At 32.4% G+C, this 20,713-nt stretch overlaps 1 protein-coding gene across 10 annotated transcripts in view; it reads left to right on the top strand.

Annotated features, from left to right (window-relative positions):
• The window catches only part of LOC114330194 (adenylate cyclase type 5), a 1,795,244-nt gene that overhangs the window by 1,627,239 nt on the left and 147,292 nt on the right, over positions 1-20,713 (top strand). For all 10 annotated transcript variants that reach the window (XM_050641848.1, XM_050641851.1, XM_050641852.1 and 7 more), the window contains 2 exons: positions 3,491-3,657; positions 11,491-11,621. In XM_050641848.1, the coding sequence (XP_050497805.1) occupies positions 3,491-3,657; positions 11,491-11,621 (298 nt within the window). The remainder of the gene's footprint in view (positions 1-3,490; positions 3,658-11,490; positions 11,622-20,713) is intronic.

Genomic DNA, 20,713 nt, shown 5'->3' with positions numbered 1-20,713 from the left:
AAATTTTTTCCACAAATCTTGCATACAATCATGAATGCTCTTATTTGCTAAAGAAAAGCAAAGCAGTAGTGTTACTCGCATCTATGCATATAACAGGACAAGTAGCCGGAAATGATTGAGTCTTAGTGTAAAAGTAAAGGGATGTTGATACCATGGATAAAATGCTGGGTGAGTATACGGTCAAACGTCTAACATTGTTTTGGCTCTTGGCCTTTTTTTATAATATGATTGACGACACTGGCCTAGCATCCTACATTATATCGAGATCGAGAGCACAATCCATTACAAAAAACAAAGGACCAACGCAAGAAGTTTTTGAATGATCTTTCTAAAGATCTTTGTTTTGATGTAGATACTCTTCCTCAAGTATCTCACAGCATTCGTGGATATACTCCAATAACCGGAAGTTGCCATGTTTGTCAAAACGAACGGAAAAAACAACCTAAAACGAGAAAAAGTGTAGTATGTTTTCTGTCTATGTGCGACACACATTCTCTGTCTAAAACGACATTTATGTGTTGCGAAAATCTACACTAACATTCATTTTTGTATTTTGGTTCAAATAAACTCATTTAAATACAAAATGTATTGATATTTTATAACATTCATTTAAAAAAAAATACAAGGTACAAATGTACCTATGCCGTCGTTTATGGGGGTAGGAAAAATTTAAGCCCCCTGCTGGGAACTGAATTAAGATTTCTTTGTTATATTTGGCTGAAGTAATCTACTGGATAAATGTAGAGATGTAACAAAATTTCAAGTCCCTAGCTCTTTAACAAAAAAAGTTACCACAATTTAAAAACTCAAAAGTTACAATTGTACCTATGTCGCCCGACGAAGGTTAAACAGTCTTTGTTTAAACAAATTATAATTTTTTGTTAAAATAAATAAATAAATTTATTGTAACAAAACAAAGCAATTTTGACATTTAATAGTACGTTACATTAGATGGCTCTACTCGAGTTACTTGGAAACAAAAAAAAAATGAAGAAAATTCCTCCATGGGAAGCTGAGAAAATGCATTTTTTTTAACGAATACCGATTTTGAACTTTGAGATTCCATTTTCTCCAACCTGATTTTTGATGGAAATTTTGGTATTTTTGGTATTTTTGGTATTTTTCACTCGTATTACCGATAGTTTTTATTATTATTATTATTATATGGTAAGAGTCTAGTAAGGATATGAAAATTTGTGTGGAGAAAGAGGACTGAAATAAAAAGGTGATGGTTCGAAAATTGCCATCCTGTTACTTATATCTTCGCCGTACATGCCAGTCAATTTTGACACATTGTATCTCAGAAACCACTCATTGCAATTAAACGTTTTGATTTTAAAAGAATCGTTCTGCTTGACTCTTTCCAGTATTGTTTTCATAATTTAATTTAATTTAACATTTCCCGAGAAATTTTATTTGTTTATAAGTCAAAAATTGTTTATATTTTTAAAATATTCCTGAGGCCGCTTAGATAGTCCACTTGTAATTATGTAAAGTACATTAGATATGTATGTTGTCTTTTTATACGAAAATCTTAGTTATTCTTATGCATTATAATTATTGTGGTTATTATAGAGACTGTAAATTTTTAATTAACAATTTAATTGTTGCTACACTGTTCATTTAAATTCTATAGGCTTCTGGAAATATCGTCTATGCCGATAGAGCTTTTATATCACCAAGTTATTTAATTATTGATAAATAATTACTAATCTAAAATTTTAGTTGAAAATTAAAGATTTTGTTGGAAAAACCCGCATTTTCTGAGGAAAATATTCGTCGAAGTAAATCAGGAAAAACCTGTTTATATGCAGAATTTAATTAAGGTGAATTTTTGTTTGAATATTTTTGATGTAAAGTTAAAATCTTTAAGAGTTATAGAGAAAAAATTGAAAAAAACACGATTTTCGGGCGCTATTTTGTTTATAAAAAAAGTAGCACACTATCTGCGGACTTTGCATACCAATATTATTAATATACAGTTATAAGATTCGATTCCAGCAATAAAATTGCTGGTAAATAACTTTTCCTTGTATTTTGCTAATTAGCCTAGGTACACCTATTAGTTATTAGAAATTTTCATATTATAGCTTAAAATAATTGCTGGAGTTGGTATGAAAAAGTTATAATTTTATTGCATATAGGTACAGTATGGTGCAAATGAAAGGAATAAATTCGGTATTTCGTAAACCGGCGACATTAAGGAAAAATCCCGAAACAGGTCGAATTTTATTTTTAGATTATGATATTTTAGCATATATATATCACACGCGTGACGTCATGTATCTGGTCGTGATGACGTAAATGATATTTTTTAAATGTGTAAATGTGAATAGGGGTCGTGTGCTAGCTCATTTCAAAGGTTAATCATTTCTCTATTCAGTTATGTAACATTAACATAATTATTTATACACGGTGTCCAAAAACAATTTTTTAAATCAAATTAATTGACAAAAAAGAAGAATGTATATAATTTATTCAATACAAAATACTTTTTACTGTTATCAGAAAACAGAAAAAAAAAAACAAAACAAAACAAAAAACATGTTCAAGCCAGTTCCCGCTAGGCACCTGCTTTTTGGAAGTTTGAATAATTAGTTTAAGCGAAATTCAATGTTAATTTTTCCAATAAACATTTTTTTCCTGTTTTCTGACAGTAGTAAATGTATTTTGAATTAAATAAATTACATACATTCTTCTTGTTTTGCCAATTAATTTTATATAAAAAAATTGTTTTTAGATATCCTGTATAAATAATGATGTTAATGTTTATACTACCGAATAGAGAGTTGAATAATCTTTCAAATGAGCTAGCACACGATCCCTATTCTCATTTAAAAACTTATCAATTACGTCATCACGCCCAGATGGATGACGTCACTTGTGTGATAGATATTTCAAAATATCATAATTTAAAAATAAAAATCGACCTGTTTCGGGATTTTTCCGTAAAGTCGCCGGTTTACGAAATAACGAATTTATCCCATTCATTTGCACCATACTGTATTCATTTATTGTTTTATAATATACATATTAAGGGGAAAGGAACAAAATTCAAAATTTTGACGCCTGTCAAAATTTTCAATGTATTTTAAATGTGATGATTTTTTCGGATCCTGAGAAAACTAATAAGTATTTTTGAAAAATTTAAACGAAGAATGAAAGATTACTTTATTACCGAGGGCTTAGGTCCCTTAGAATTCATAAAAAGTTTCTTTTGAATGAGATATTTGAAATTAAAAATCACACTAAATTTTCTCTTAGTTGCTCAACCCTGTAACTTATTGAAATAAACATTATAGAAGTTTTGAGGGACTTTTAGCCCTCGGAAATAACGTTATCTTTCATTCTGCGTTTAAATTTTTCAAAAATACTTGTTAGTTTTCTCAGGATTCAAAAAAAATGAATCCCATTACACTCAATCCGAAAGTTCGCACCCATTCCCTTAATTATGTATTTTTACATTAATTTACCTATTTATTATTTTCAGTATTTAATGCTCCTAGTTATGGTTTCCATGATAGCATGTGCAGTATATCAAATTTTGATTTCACTTTTAAAGGCAATCATCTTGTTGGGAGGAATGGCAGGATTTCTAGCGGCTTATTTTATATATATTAAAAACGTAGATTCCATTATTTGTCTCTACAGGAGCAGGTAAGTCATCATAGGTGGTATGATATCTTATTTAGGACTGGCCTAGGATCTACTAAGTATATTACGTTACGAGTAAAGCTAGATTAACGGTTAAACCTAGGAGTACCCTGGTAAATTGCGTAGTATTCGCGAGATATGGGTTAAGTGCGAAATATAACTTAAATACCTCACGTTTCGGGCTTTACCTGGGAAAAACGATTTCTACCAGCTGACGTTTTTTCTGACACTTGCTTGCCATTTTTTTCGTCCATCCATGCCATGATCATATTTTAAATATCTTGATTTGCTCTATCTAGGCTGCCTTGTGACGCTTTCACTATATATTATACAGGGTGTCCCAAAAGTAGCGGAACGGTCGAATATTTCGCGAAATGACCATCGGATCGAAAAAATGAAAATACGTGTTCAATATTTTTCAAAAATGACATCAATCACTACCCCCGCCCCTCACTCCAGCTCCTGGAGGTACGGTGGGGGGTTACTTCTTCTTCTTATTTTTCATATGCAATCCACTAATGGATGTTCGTGATCACGTTTGACCATTTTTCTCTATCCCTTGCGCAGTATGTATTGGGTCTCCTATGTTTCTTAGTCCTGTCCATTGTTTGACATTACAGATCCATGACATTTTTTTCTGCCCACTCCCCTTCTTCCTTCGATCTTTTCTTCAATTAAGGTTTGCAGAAACTGGTATCTTGAGAAATACACTTCCAAATGAAAAACCAAAAAATAAGTGTTTCATAATTTTCAAAAACTTATCGAATGATATTAACAACAACCCCCTACTCCACATCCTGGAGGTGGGGTAGGGGGTAAACTCTAAAATCTTAAATGGGAACTTTCATTTTTAATTTCAGATTTGGATTCCTCATAAAAAAATAAGTAATATTTATTCGAAACATTTCTTAGAATTGTTGCTAGAAGGCGCTATATTCGTAAAAATACGATTTATTAGCGCCATCTACCAACAATTCAAAAAATGTTTCGAATAAATGCTACTTATTTTTTCATGAGGAATCCAAATATGTAATAAAAAATGAGGGTCCTTATTTAGGTTTTATAGTTACCCCTCACCAGGGAGTGGGTTAAACGATCTTATTCGTTGTTATTCGATAGGTTTTTGAAAATTATTAAACACGTATTGTTTGGTTTTTCATTTTCAAATATATTTCTCGAGATATTAGACACTTTCTATAATAACCTATGGTGTCACGATAAATTGTTTTGTCTGATTGTAGCGTCATCTATCCACAATCCAAAAAAATTTTTCGAATAAAAGTTGCTTACTTTTACGTAAGGAACCCAAATCTGCAATAAAAACTGGGGTTTCCATTTAAGATTTTAAAGTTCCCCACCCCCTCCATCCCTCCTCCATGGGGTGGAGTGGGCGGGTCGTCTTTGATATTATTCGATAGATTTTTGAAAATTATTGTGCACGTAATTTTCAGTTTTTCGATCCGATGTTCATTTCGCGAGATATTCGACCGTTCCGCTACTTTTGGGACACCCTTTATAAAAAAACTTATACTTTATAAACTAAATAACCGACTGTAAAACTGGATAACCGGCTATTTTGGTAAGACCACATCCACTCTCTTCGTTTGTCAGTTCGAAAATGGTCTCAACTTAATGAAAAGTATCTCTAATAAGCAATGGGGTGCCGACTTCCAAACTCTTATTCGAAACCCTAATTCGTTCAAAATTAGATTATGCAGCTGTTGCCTACAACTCAGCCAAAGGTTCACTGTTGAAAGTGCTAGATACAGTTCATAATTCAGCTATTAGAATTGCACTGGGAGCACACTACAATAGTTCAGTTGAAGGTATGTATGTGTACGTTGAATCAGGCGAACCATCCCTTCAACTCAGGAGAGAATACTTTAGCCTCATGTATACCTCAAGAGTATCAACTAACCCAGAGGTACCTGTTTATAAAAACACATTCATACATTCAACAGATAACTATAACAGTTGCTTTCAGCTCCCTCCCCAATTTCTCAGCTGAACTCTTTGCTATTCTCCAGTTCAACAGATAACTATAACAGTTGCTTTCAGCTCCCTCCCCAATTTATCAGCTGAACTCCTTGCTATCCTCCAGTCATTAACGTTTATTAACACACATATGACATAAAATTCTCAATAATCATTAGCGATTCCCTTAGTGCATTTACAGCCTTAAAGCAAGTATACTATAAACATCCCGTCCTGATTTTAATTAAGGCGGAACTCTTGATAATCCAACCAAATCAAAGATTAGTTCAGTTCCTCTGGGTACCTTCACATTGTGAGATAAGTAGAAATGATAAAGCTGACATACTAGCAAAAAATGCAAGTGAGAACCCGTTAACACACATCATAACTACTTGCGTTCATACTCATCTAAAGCAATATTTTAAGAACCAAAAATCATGACAAAATGGCAAACAAGTTGGAGGAAGTCAAACTCTACATTAAGAACAATCAAACAAAGTGCATTACAGTCGAAACTTCCTACTAAAAGAAGAGACCAAAAGTGATCATGTCCAGATTGCGACTTGGTCATACGAAGATTACCAATGACTTTATATTAAAGAAGGAAGCTCCTCCGATGTGTTATGTGTGTGATAGTGAACTAACAGTGCAACATATAATAATAGACTGCCCCCTGCCCCCTCTACGTACTAGAACGTCATCAACAACAGTTACCAAATACATTTAAAGAATGTTTAAGTGAAAATAATTCATCTAAGACTCTCAATTTTTTACGTGCTACAGGATTTAACTAAATTTAATATAATGTTTTTAATTTGATGTCAATGCTGTTCAATAAAAATAACCCTTTGTGGTTGAAGCAAATTTTAAATAAAAAATATATGTTCTTTCTATATATCATATAAACAATGTTTGTAATCAAACTCTGTGATAATTTGGATAGTGTACTTCCAAAGAGAATATCAAATATCAGATATATTTCAGAAAAACTTTACTGGATAATAAGGTGGTTATTTAATAAAAAAAGTGTATTACGAAACATGTTTGTGAAGCACATGGGAAAGAATACGATGAACATGATTGATATTACAAGAAAATGTTAAGAGGAACTTTAAAGTTTCTAAGACAAAAATAGGAAATTAATAATTTGGAAACATAACTTACGCAATAGGTACTAGTGGAATCACTGAAGGTTTTCACCTCCAATTTCGTTGAACCTTCAAGGAACAAAGGTGACATGATTCCAACTTGCGCTTTTACCCTGGGGGTGGATGCCACCACTTCTCGGGGGTGTTATTTTTTTTAAATAAAAAATTACCAGAAATCGATAGAGGGCAACTTTTAAGCAAAATTTCTTATATAAAGTTATTAACATAAATCAATACTTTTTGAGTTATTAAATATCAAAAATTTTATTTTTTCCTAAAAAAAAATGCATGTTTTAAAGCTGTTTTTCACGTATTAATCAAAAACTATAAGCTTTTGTAAAAAAACTATTATTACCAAAATTAAAGGTAATAAAAAATTTAATACACTCCCTACTTAAAGAACTAAACTAATGTTATTTCAAAGTGAGTTATGGGTAATTGAATGTATATTTTTTTCGACTAGTACTCAAATCGTAAGTATTCAAGCTTACATAACGGGAAAACGATGCATTTAATAGAATATGCTTGTGTAACATTTGTCAAGTACTTCGGAGTACCTATCAAATGAGCTCCAGTAGAAGTTAATAGCATTCTTCTTCTTAACTCAGGCGAGACTTGTTAGTCTCTGGCACTTGGTCATAAGACCTTTGTACCAAAAAGTTAATAGCATTAAAATTAAGCAAGTTATGATGAAAATAAGAGAACCCTTTCGATTTTTATAGAAAAAAGTGAAAAATAAAACATACGCCATTTCCACAAAAATTAAAATTTGTAGTAATCCTCAGAAGACTTTCTTTAGGTTAACATATTTAATGATTTCAACAATTTTCACCGGTCTAGAATGCGTATTTTTGAAAAAAAAAAAGGTTCAATTTAAAAAAATCAGAATTTTTAAAATTATCGTACTTTTCATTTTTTTTTTGATAATAACTCCAAAAATACTCAATATAGGTAAAAAATGATAAATAACTAAATTTTAGTTTTTTCTGTTCCAAATACTTTACCTATTTCACTATTTCTGTATAGTAAAAAATAACCGAGATAGAAACGTTTAAAATTTCAATTTTGCTGCGAGGACCACGTAACCGGGGCCATTTAACCTTCCATTGTTAAAAAAGTGAGAGGTTTAAAAGACTAATTTTTTAATAGCTCTGGCAATTAACTTTCAAATAGTTTTTAGGTGAATCTGATATCTTGAAAATTAACGGAGTTATTTACAAAAAGACAATAACATTTTTTGGAAAAATTTTTAAAAGATACATTTTGAAACATTTTTGGTGCATAAATTTTAATGCTATCAACTTGTTCGAGGGCTTCTTTGATAGATACTTCTATGAACTTTGACAAATGTTAAATAACTTTATGTTATAAAATGCATCATTTTGCCGGTATTTAAACTTGAATACTTAGATTTGGGTACTCGACGAAAGAAATATATATTCAATTACCTATAACTTACTTTTAGTTAACATAGAAAGGTTTTTCTAGTAAGGAGTTTATTTCATTTTTTATTAGCCTCAATTTTGATAATAATAACTTTTTTGTAAAAACTTATAGTTTTTGAGTTATTTATGAAAAGTCGGTTAAGAACATGCATTTTTCTCACGAAAAATTAAAATCTTTGATCTTTAATAACTCAAAAAGTTTTGATTTATTTTAATAACTTTATATAACAAATTTTGTTTATACTTTGTCCCTCTATCGAATTGTGGGGTTATTTTTAATAAAATAATTTTCACCCCCGAGGAGGGGTGGCATCCACCCCCAGAGTAAAAGCGCAAGTTGGCATCATGTCACCTTTATTCCTTGAGATATCCTCTAACCACTCACCAATTTTCATGCAAATCGATGGAGGTTCAACGAAATCGGAGGTAATAGCTCATATCCACCTTCAGTGACTGCACTATACCGTTGATATTTTTAAGAAAATTGAATCGTGATATAAACGTTTTTCTGTAATATTGTTTTTTCATTTATTAAAATTTTTGATTTTGTATTATTTAACATATAAGAAAATCTAAACAGTTAAATATGGAAAGAAGCATTTTTTTTTTTTTAATAAACAGTAGTAGGCCCAGAAAATTTTAATACGGCTCTAAGAGGTCGACCCGCAAGCACAATGGGCGAATCACTATTTGTGTTCTGGCGGTGTGGGTGTTAGAGCGAGACCCCATGAGTCCGTTGCACTGCGTTGCTTTGTGAAGTCGTAACGGAACAACGCATTGTATGCCACACCTGCCTTGCGATGACACTGCCATCGAAGAACACCCTTGTCCGTCGATCCGTTGAATCATCGCAACTGACCGTCGCGACGCGGCGTAACGCACTGATGGGGCCTCGTCCCGATGCGTTGTTCCGTTACGACGTCGCAACGCAGGGCAGCGCAACGCACTAATGGAGCGACGTCGCGTTGTTCCGTTGCGATGTCGCAACGCAACGTAGCGCAATGCACTGATGGGACCTCGCTCTTACTCGCCCAAATCAAAGTGCCGACTCATGAGTCATCATCCAGCCTCAAAAGTCCACTGCTGAACATAGGCCTCCTCCCCTCGTTTCCAACGCCATCTATCCTGCGCCGCCCTCATCCAGTTTTTATTTACCTTTCTTAAGTCGTCAGTCCATCTTGTAGGCGGTCGACCGACGCTTCTCTTGTCTTCTCTTGGCCTCCATTCCAATAACCTCTTCGTCCATCGCCCATCTGTCATTCTGGCTACGTGTCCTGCCCATCTCCACTTCAACCTGGCTATCCTCTCGATGACGTCAGTCACCTTTGTTCTTCTCCTGATTTCTTCGTTTCTGATTTTGTCTCGCAGAGTTATTCCTAACATTGACCGCTCCATTCTTCTCTGCGTGACTCTTAGTTTGGTAGCCGAGGCTTTAGTTAAGGTAAGTGTTTCTGATCCGTACGTCAAGACTGGGAGGACGCACTGATCGAATACCTTTCTCTTTAGACATGTGGGTAACTCACTTTTAAAAGTTTCTCTTAGTTTTCCAAATGCTACCCACCCAAGACCGATTCTTCTCTTCACCTCATGAATCTGGTTATCCCTGCCAATCGTAATTTCATGTCCCAGGTATTTATATCTATCTACGAGTTCTATTTCCTTCCCACCAACAAATTTGTCATTATTTTTGTTTTTGAGATGTTTATATTTAAACCAACATTTTCTGTAGCTACAACGAGTTCTTGTACCATCTCTCTTGCCATACCTAGATCCTCAGCTACTATGACTATATCATCGGCGAAACGTAAGTTGTTTAGGTATTCTCCATCTATTTTTATTCCCTTTGTCATCCAATCCAAACTCTTGAAAGCATGTTCTAAGACCGTATTAAAAAGTTTAGGTGACATTGGGTCTCCTTGTCTAACCCCCCGTTCTATTTTTATGCGATTACTGTTAGTATGTAATTTGACAGTGGTTGTTGCCTGTAAGTATATTTTGTGTAATAATTTTGTATACCTATAATCTAGCCTGCATTCTTTAAGCGCCTGTAATATTTTGCTAAGTTCAACTGTATCAAAGGCTTTATGAAAATCGATAAAAACTAGAACTAGGGGTTTATTGTATTCCACTACTTTCTCTATCAGGGTTTTTATACTTTGTAGATGGTCATTTGTTCCGTAATTTTTTCGGAATCCTGCCTGTTCTCTTGGTTGATAAGTCTCTAACTTTCTTTCCATTCTCTTAACTATTATTCGCGTAAATAACTTATATAAATGGCTGAGGAGGCTAATCGGTCTGTAATTCTCTAAATTTGCTTTGTCTCCTGCTTTGTGTAATAGAATCATAGTAGCGTTGTTCCAGTCTGTTGGAATATTGGCGTTGTGAAGGCAGATATTGAAAAGTTGTTTAATTTTTTCAAGTAGTATATTTCCTCCAATTTTTAGTGCTTCTGATACTATTCCATCTTCACCTGGGGTTCGATTATTTTTCATTTTCTTCAGAGCCTCTTTGATATCTGATTTTGTTATATCGGGCATTAAATCCGATCCTCGATTTAATACCCCAGTTTTTACTGTAATTGGAGGTTGCGCATTGTCATCTTTTTTTCTTGATTTGTATAACTCTGTGTAGAACTCTTCGACTATTGTTAATATTTCATCTCTGTTTGTAGTTTCTTTTCCAGTTCTGTTTCTTAGTTTGTTGATTTCTATTTTTCCTTTTTGTACGCTTACGTTCTTCAAAACTTTCATGTTCTTATTTTGCTCTATTGCTTGTTTTGTTTTTTCTACATTGTAGTTTCTTATGTCTTTTCTTATTGACTTTGTGATAGTCTTATTTATTTGATTTAGCGCTTCTTTGCTGGAACTTGTATCTCCTTTCATCTGTCGTCTTAGTTCTATAAGGGTTTTAGTAGGTTGACTTCATGTAGTAGGTTAAACTCATGAGTGATTCTAACTAATTGACTCGAGTGATTTTTTGCTTTTTGGTTTTTTCATTGTTTAGTCAATAGGAGAAATATTAGGTTTGCTGTAAGAAAATGGTGACCTAACCCACACCTAAATCCTCTCTTGGTCTTCACATCCATAACCTAAGCCTTTTTTTGTTTAACTATTACGGACTTAATGATCAGCTTCAATTCACGTGTAGGATTGGATCCATGTGTAACGATAGCCGATATTCTTATATTTAAAAATATTTGTACACAAAAATATAGCTGTAAAATTTTTGATATTGTTTCGTTTGTTTATTAATAACGCAATCATTTTTAGTGAACATACCTTTACTCATCAGTATATGAACATAGTAGTATTGGGTGGTTTTGTTACTGCTCTAATTATTCACGGTCAACAAACAGAAGCTACATATAGGTTAGATTTCGTTTGGAAACTTCAAGCTACAGGTGAGTTTTTTTATATATACTATCAGCTACAAACAAATAAATATAAGATCTATAACTTTTAAGTTACTACTAACAATTTACCATAAGATTTATGAAATGCGATTTCAATAAATGTGGAGAGAGTAGTGGTGGTGCAATTATAAAAAAATTGACGAAGTCTTCTATACCTACGTTAGACTTTAATAATTATACTAACGCTTTACTATATCTTTGGTCATATAATGTATTACCGTATTGCGAAATGAATTTCATATTTGTATTTAGTTCAGGCTGTAGAAGAAAAAACCTATTATTGTAACATTTTTTTAATAACTAAAATAAACTAAAATAATAAATAATTATTATAACTTATTAATTTTTAAACCCTTTACCCGAACTGCTAGTACGCCCAAGGCCGCATCCGCACATAACTGACTTTGCAGTATTTCTCGCCCTTGGCTCATTTTATTGGAACATACCGACTATAATAGTGTTTTAATAGTTATTTATGATATAAGTGTTAAAAGTACACGTAAGGCACGCATGTGAAAGTTTTCTCATTTCACATGAGTGCCTTAAAAATGTACATTTTAACAGGTATATCATACAATATTTTTTCTACAAACGTTTTATATATCAACAATTATAATTTATTCATTCTCAATTACAGGACAATATCTACAAAAACTTGTACTTGAACTTGACTGACATTCCATTTTTATATTTTTCTTGACATTACATCAAAACTGCCTATACTGTCAATACGTAAATCATAACAACTATATAGCCAGGGAGGTAGTGTCAAATTTGACCGGAGCATTTTAGCATGGCTGGTTTCTTTTTATTTAGGTAGGTGTTCCAAAGCTTATTAACAAATGATGTGTCAGCTGGCGCAAAACCGGGGATTTTAGTCAAGAAAAGGTAAAACATGAAAGTTGATGGACCAACGCTACAGCATAAATATCAAATATTTATATACGTTAGTCGGAACATTTAATGGACTTGCTTACTTAGCACCTACCTTCCACTCAGGAGATCGGGGTTCAAATCCTGGCGCGGAAAATTCTTTTTGTTTTTTAAATTGACATTTTATTTTGAAAAATATTTATTTTTATAATACCACGTTTTTATTATTTATACGAGACAATATAAAAAAATCTGTATGTCTTTTATAGAATTATGCATAGAACTTATGAAATAGCATATATACATTTGATCATAAATATTATGATTGACCTTAATAAGCAAAATTGTTGTACATGAACCCCTGAAGCTTCCTGAGTTAGTACGACCAATCTAAGTGAAAGAGGGGGTTGGTCTCCCCACCCCCCTCCCGACATTTTTTTATCTTTTTAGACAAACTGTTTTTTGCATAATTTTATGTGATGTCAAACCAAAAGATACATACAACCCTAATTTTTCACTTTTCTATCACCAACCCCCATTTTTTTAATAGCAATCTAATTATTTCCCTGTTCTCTATAACATATAAAAATGAATTTTTGTCTGTAGGTATGTCCCTTATAGAATCGTAAACTATGCATTTAATCATATGATGACCTCAAGCAAAGTTTTTGTACTTACATGAACCCAGGAAGGAGTTAATACTTAATAATGTATACTTAATATACTTAATAATTAATAGAGTTAAAAAAGTTAACACTTTTTTATTAATAACTAGCTGACCCGGCAAACTTCGTACCGCCTTAAAACTAAATAATGTTTGAATGTTTAATACCTAAAATTACCAGAAAGCCAAAAAATACTAAAAAATATTGCGTACCTATACTTTTTTCTACCAAATGCATAGTTTGCGATTCTATAAGGGACATAGGTACAGACCAACATTCATTTTTATTTACTATAGAGAATAGGGAAATATTTAGATTGCTATTAAAACATGGGGGTTGGTGATAGAAAAGTGAAAATTTAGGGTTGTATCTTTCGGTTCCACAACATATAAAATTAAGAAAAAACAGTTTGTCCAAAAAATAACAAATAATATCTCCCTTTTCACTTAGATTGTTGGTCTTACCAACTCAGGAACCTTCAGGGGTTCATGTACAACAAATTTGCTTATTAAGATCAATCATAATATTATGACCAAAAATGCCTAGTTTGCGATTCTATAAAAGACATACAGATTTTTTTATATTGTCTCGTATAAATAATAAAAACGTGGTATTATAAAAATAAATATTTTTCAAAATAAAATGTCAATTTAAAAAACAAAAAGAATTTTCCGCGCCAGGATTTGAACCCCGATCTCCTGAGTGAAACGTAGGAGCCAAGTAAGCAAATCCATTAAATTTTCTGAGTAACGTATATAAATATATGATATTTAAGCTGTAGCGTTGGTCCATCAACTTTCATGTTTCATCTTTTCTTGACTAAAATCCCCGGTTTTGGGCCAGCTGACACATCATTTGTTAATAAGCTTTGAAACACCTACCTAAATAAAAAGAAACCAACCATGCTAAAATGCTCCGGTCAAATTTGACACTACCTCCCTGGCTAATAGAATAACATCTTACTTTTACTGTTGTATATTCTAACAAATTTTAATAGTTTTTTTTTCTACAAACGTGTTAAAAATGCAATAATACAGTTTTAATTAAATTTTAAAAAACCTTTTAATAGTTATTTGTGATATAAGTGTTAAAAGTACACGTTTAAGGCACGCATGTGAAAGTTTGCAGAATGAGCGATAGCGAGTTCTGCAAATCACATAAGTGCCTTAAAAATGTACTTTTTAACACGCATATCATACAATATTTTTTCTACAAACGTAATTACAGGACAATATCTACAAAATCTTTTACTTGAACTTGACTGACATTCCATTTTTATATTTTTTTGACATTACATCAAAATTTCCTATACGGTCAATACAAATTGCAGTGTCATTAAATTTTTAAAGCACTAGTGCCTTAAAGTAGCATTTTTAGCGCTCGTATGGAGTGCTAAAAATTGCATTTTTAACACGGTTGTAGAAAAACCACCTTTTTCAAATTGCGCAAGTTGTACTATTAATATTAATATTAATAAATAAAATATAAATATTTTGACGTTTCACAATTTGACAATTCACTTTTAACTGCAGTGCCTTAAAATTTTTAAAGAACTAGTGCTTTAAAGTATAATTTTTAACGCTCCTATGGAGTGGTTAATATTGCATTTTTAACACTTCTCCTTCTTCTTCTTCATCTTTATAAGCAATTCTGCTTGTTTATTGGCGGATTGATAACTCTATGGAAGGTTGTCACTCCATCTTTTGCGCGGTCAGCCGATACTTCTTCTACCGACTGGTGATTTATCTCGTGCTATTTTGACCACACGTGTCTCCCCCATTCTGGTTATGTGGTTGTTCCATTTTTTTTCTATTTAGTGTCCATTCGTTTATACACTGTACGTTACATTGTCTTCTAATATCTTCGCTCCTCTTTCGATCTCTCAGTGTATTTCCTGTAATTCTTCTCAGTACTCTCATCTCTGCCGTTTCCAGTAGTCTTTGTGCTGTGGCTGTATTGGGTCTTGTTTTTGATGCATATGTCATTATGAGTCTTATACTGGCTTTATAAATTCTTGACTTCATCTCAGTGTTAATATGTCGGTTTCGCCATATACTGTTATTAAGGCATCCTGCCAATCTATTTGCTTTTTGTACTTGATTTCTCACTTCTTTTTCTAGGGCTCCGTAACTTGACAATGTAATTCCAAGGTATTTTACTTCCATTACTTGTTCAATACTGATACCATCAATTTCTAATTTTTAACACGGTTGTAGAAAATAGTTATTTTCCTAACTAGTGCGGAAAGTGATACTTTCACGCACGAGACTGCCGTTGACCCGAACGACGCGATAGCGGAGTTCGGGCAAGCAGTCGAGTGCGGGGAAGACACTTTCCGCATTAGTTAGGAACAATATTTTTTCTAAGGCCGTACGTTTGGAAAAAAGCCACAAAAAATAGAGTTATATCAATTTTTATTTAAAAGTGAAAATACACAAATTAATTCTTTGGCAAGGTTGTCAAAACCAAATTTTCAATATAATGTGTTACCACGACGTCCATATTGGTTTCCATGACGACGATTCAAAACCATTGTAATTGCCTACTGATCTGATTTTTAAATATTATGTCAAAGTAATTTTATTGCATCGAATTATCAGTAGTAATTGCACAAGAGCTCTAAAATTCTATATTCATTTTAGAGATCGAGTGCAATTTGTTGTGATTATTTCATGAATAAAACTGTTCAAAACCAAAATTTTATTGTAATTTATTTATGTAAGTACAAATTAGTACAATTAAACACAGAGTTGTTATAAATATTTTACGGTTGAAAGTCATCTTTTATAATTTTTAAAACATTAATTGTCATTAATCTGGCGTAATATACTTGACGACGGGAAATTATCAAAAATTATCAGATTAATTTAGATTTCTGTAGCTTTCCATTGGTCAGAATCTCCTATGAATGAAATAATCAGTAGTAATTGCACAAGAGCTCTGAAATTATTTAATTTTTCCCGAGTGACACTTTGACATTTTAATTTCACGAGCCGAAGGCGAGTGAAATTATGTCAAAATGTCACGAGAGCAAAAATTCTATATTAATTTCAGAGGTCGAGTGCAATTTGCTGCGATTATTTCATGAATAAAACTGTTCAAATCCAAAATTTTATTGTAATTTATTTATGCAAGTACATACCATTAAACACACAGTTTTTATAAATATTTGACGATTGAAAGTCATCACTTTTATAATTTTTAAAACATTAATTGTCATTAATGTCACTGAATGTATTTTTTCGTAGCAACGAAGGGCATCTGACGTAATATACTTAACGACGGGAGATTATCAAAAATTATCGATTTAATTCAGATTTCTGTAGCTTTCTATTGGTCAGAATCTCCTATGAATGAAATAATCGCGCTAATTTCATTAAAACATGAACACAATAAGATAAATTTGAAATAAATTAGTAAATAATATCTAAATCTTGGTTTATTGCATGTATTATGATATATTATAATGCGATATTAAAAGGTATTTTACTTTCCCGCACGCCGTGCGGGAAAATTTACTTTCACGCACGCGTGCGGGAAAGTGCAACTTTCGGAAACGAAATGCGTGCGGGAAAGTGGCTCTTTTAGCACGGCCGTAGAAAAAAGTATTTCATTTGCCTAGCATTTCATTTTTTATAGGTCTTATTATTGAGACTGTCTCTGTATAAGAGATGCCGAAATCGAAGTTTTGTTAACATTTTTTTCGGGCATCAAGAACAATTATTTTAGGTCAATTTTGAATGGCGCAGGAAGTAGAGCAATAAACTTTTTACTGATATCTATCTTTCCCCAAAAATTTTACAGTTCCGGTCTTTTGATATTCCGTAATCCTATTTCAAAGGATCAATATATCTGAACACTTTACATATAAAATTCCGTTATGTTTATATTACTTAGAAACAGTCTGTTTTCTAGACAAGTTGTCATTATGTACATTATGTACATATCATAATAATATATTTTATAATTTTAATAGAATAAAAATATCATAATATAATAGAAACTTAGTTCGAATACTTTGTAAATAATGGCGCGTCGTATAAAAAAGGAAGATTTATTTTTTGTCATAAATTGAACGAAGAATTCAAAAATGATTTTTAATTAGAAATTTCTCAATTCTATTTTTTCGATTTGTTATAAAATCGACTAATTGACAAAAATTTTGATCCTGTGTGACCGTGCATCCAACAAAATCCTTACAATTTTACCACATAGAAACTGGTTTGATGCAGTACTGCAGAATTAATATCATCGACAATTTTATCGAACGACACCACAGTATCGTGAGTGCCGGCTTAACTCTTAAAGCCCGCTAAATTTTATTACAATGTGGCCAAGTAGTTTCGGCAGAATCGTAAAAAATATGTAAAATTTTGTTTTTTATTCCATTCTGTTTTCTTACAAAAATTTGTTACTAGCTAAACTAAATTATTTTTCAGTTTTTTACCTATCATAGAGACGGTGTTACTTTTTTGAAACACTCAGTATAAAATTGTATTTAAAAAGCGAAAAAAAAAGCGCTTTCACCAATTTTAAAAACCTTAACAAATTCAGGGTGAAATATTTTGTCAACATACACGTTATACATATATTTTTTTCGTGAAAACGAGTGTCTTACTTTTTTTAAAGCTCATTTGAAATTTTAAAATCGTTCTAAAAATTTCCAGTCTAAAATTCTAAAAGTTTCACGCTGAAAATTAAAAAAAAAGAAACTGAACTTTTTGAAAGCTACAACTTTTTAATTTAAAGTTTTTCTCTAGCTTTCTATGAGGCTGAGATAAAAAATAAAAACCGAAAAAGACTAACTTGGCTGGTCACGTGACCATCTAAATGCTAAAAATTTTAGAAATCAATTTTCTCTATATATGCTAAAAAGTAGCCTTTCTGGAATTCGAATCGAGTTAAGGGCCTTTTTCATCATCTTACCTGGCTAGGCCACTTAAAACTTTATAAATAAATAGGCGCCCAAAATTAGATGTCACATTTTAGTAAAGTTATTGCTGGCATCATTGACTGGCCCGTTGGTTGCTAAAACCAGTGCCAATAAAACACAAACACACACACATTCCTAGCATCGTCTTTTACAACACCTGATAGGTTTTGAAAATTCCTGAGTTATGTTGTTCTGAAGCTATTTTCTAGTGGAATTTTTGTAATTAACTATTTTAAATGGGAAATAAGCCATAACTTTACTAAAAAAAATGATTTTATTAACGTTTCGACGTCCACACCGGATGCCGTTGTCAAAATACAAAAAATATTAATGAATTAAACAAAACTGTTGTTGCTTAGTAAAACATTATTCTAATAATTTATTTAATCTGACTCATTTATATCGGCAATTCAGACATGTATTATACATTTTAAAGTAGAAGACTTTAAAATGATATGACCAATATTTATGAGTTGCATTCTTGGGACGACTTTATTGAAAGATTAGTTCATTCGATTACATGAAATCAACCCCAACTCAAGAATATACGTCACAAACAAAAATCATAGCATGTGATCTATCTTTATAAAGAAAACCACATGCAACGGTGACATCATTAAAGATTTTTAAAGACAGATCACATGCTATGATTTTTTTGTGACAGATATTCTTGAGTTGGGGTTGATTTCATGTAATCGAATGAACTATCTTTCAATAAAGTCGTCCCAAGAACGCAACTCAAAAATATTGGTCATATCATTTTAACGTCTTCTACTTTAAAATGTATAATACATGTCTGAATTGCCGATATAATTGAGTCAGATTAAATACATTATTAGAAGAATTTTTTACTAAGCAACAACATTTTTGTATAATTCATTAATAATTTTTGTATTTTGACAACGGCATCCGATTTGGACGTCGAAACGTTAATAAAATCATTTTTTTTATTAAAGTTGTGGCTTATTTCCCATAAAGAATAGTTAATTCCTGAATTATAACACGTTTTTTTACTCACAGCCTGAAATAAAAAATACAAGTACCTAACTATGAAATTCATTTCGCCATACGGTAACAACACCCGATAGGTTTCAACAACTAGAAAAATAATTTATTAAGAATAGTTGTTAAGTGAGTAATAGATAATTTGCATTTTTGCCTTAATTAAAGATCCATATTATGGTTGTAGTTTATTAATTCTCTGATTACTCGCTTTTTTACATGTTCCCTCCAGGTAAAGTTTTGATCTATGTGGAAGCTTAGGTAAAATATAATTAATCACGATATACAGATATGGAAATAATTAATTATGGAATTAGTTAATTTTTTTCTTCAACCATTGTACCATTTCAATGAAAAATTATGCTGAATTTAAAGATTTTCTGTAGTTGCCAATAAATTTTATTATATTATTATATTATTTTCCCTTTCTGGAAATGGAAAATAAGTCTACCGTGAGTATTGGGAACAGCAAAGTTCCAAGAAAATTATTTTTCTTCTTTTTATACTTGTTGTAGATCTGTCGATCTGTTAATTCCGACGTTGAAATATTTCTTGAGAGGTGGACTGCCAGCTATCTTTCCATCTTTTTGGTGGTCTCCCCGGTGGACGCTTGCCTGCTGGTTTTCCTTCTAGAACAATTCTTGGTAGTCTATGCTCCTCCATTCTTTTTACATGACTGAACCATTCTCTTCGTCTTTGCCTGCCCCATCTGACTACATCTTGCACGCCAAATTGTTCCCTGATGATGTTGTTTCGTATTCTATCACTTATTGTCTTCCCTGATATTGCTCTTAGTGTCTTCATTTCGGCTGTTCTTAGCATGCTTTTGGTTTTATTGGTGTCTTCTGTTGATTCAGTGCCATAAGTCATAACAGGTCTGATGCAAGTTTTATAAATTCTAACTTTGCTTTCTATTCTCATATATGGGTTATTCCAGACCACATCTCTCAAACATCCGGACAAGACAGCGGTCTTCTTAATTTGTCCTCTTAGGTCTCTGGTTGGGTCATTATAACTTGATAGTTCTACACCTAGACATTTGAACTGGTTTAGCTGTTCTATTGGTTTTTCCTCTACCACTAGCTTGCATCTAATTGGGTCTTTCGCAATGGTAATGCATTTTGTTTTCTGCGTGGATATGTTCATGTTGAGTCGTCGACATGCTTGATATAACCGATAAAGTTGTCTTTGTAGGTCATCCTCGTCCTCTGCAATCAGGGCTGTATCATCCGCATAGCACACTATACTGATTCTACTGTGGCTGAGTCTGTATCCTAGTTGTAGCGATTCCACATCTTCTATTATTTCATCCATTAGCATATTGAATAGAAATGGACTGATGCTCTCTCCCTGCCTGATTCCTCCTGGTGTTGGTATGTTGGCCATAGTGGTGTCGTTTGTTTTAATTTTTGTCGTGTTGTTATTGTTCATTTGTTTTATGACTTCAACAATGTTTGCCGGTATCCTTTTTTGCTTAACTTTCTTTATTATATCGCTAAGTCTGACTCTGTCAAATGCTTTCGGTAGGTCTAAGAAGCAGATATATGCAGGTTTGTTATATTCTATCGACTTCTCTTTCACTTGCTTCATGACAAATATTGCGACCG

This window comes from Diabrotica virgifera, chromosome 1 (genome assembly GCF_917563875.1).
Source record: "Diabrotica virgifera virgifera chromosome 1, PGI_DIABVI_V3a".
NCBI lineage: Eukaryota > Metazoa > Arthropoda > Insecta > Coleoptera > Chrysomelidae > Diabrotica > Diabrotica virgifera.
This window is presented reverse-complemented; position numbering and strand designations above follow the sequence as displayed.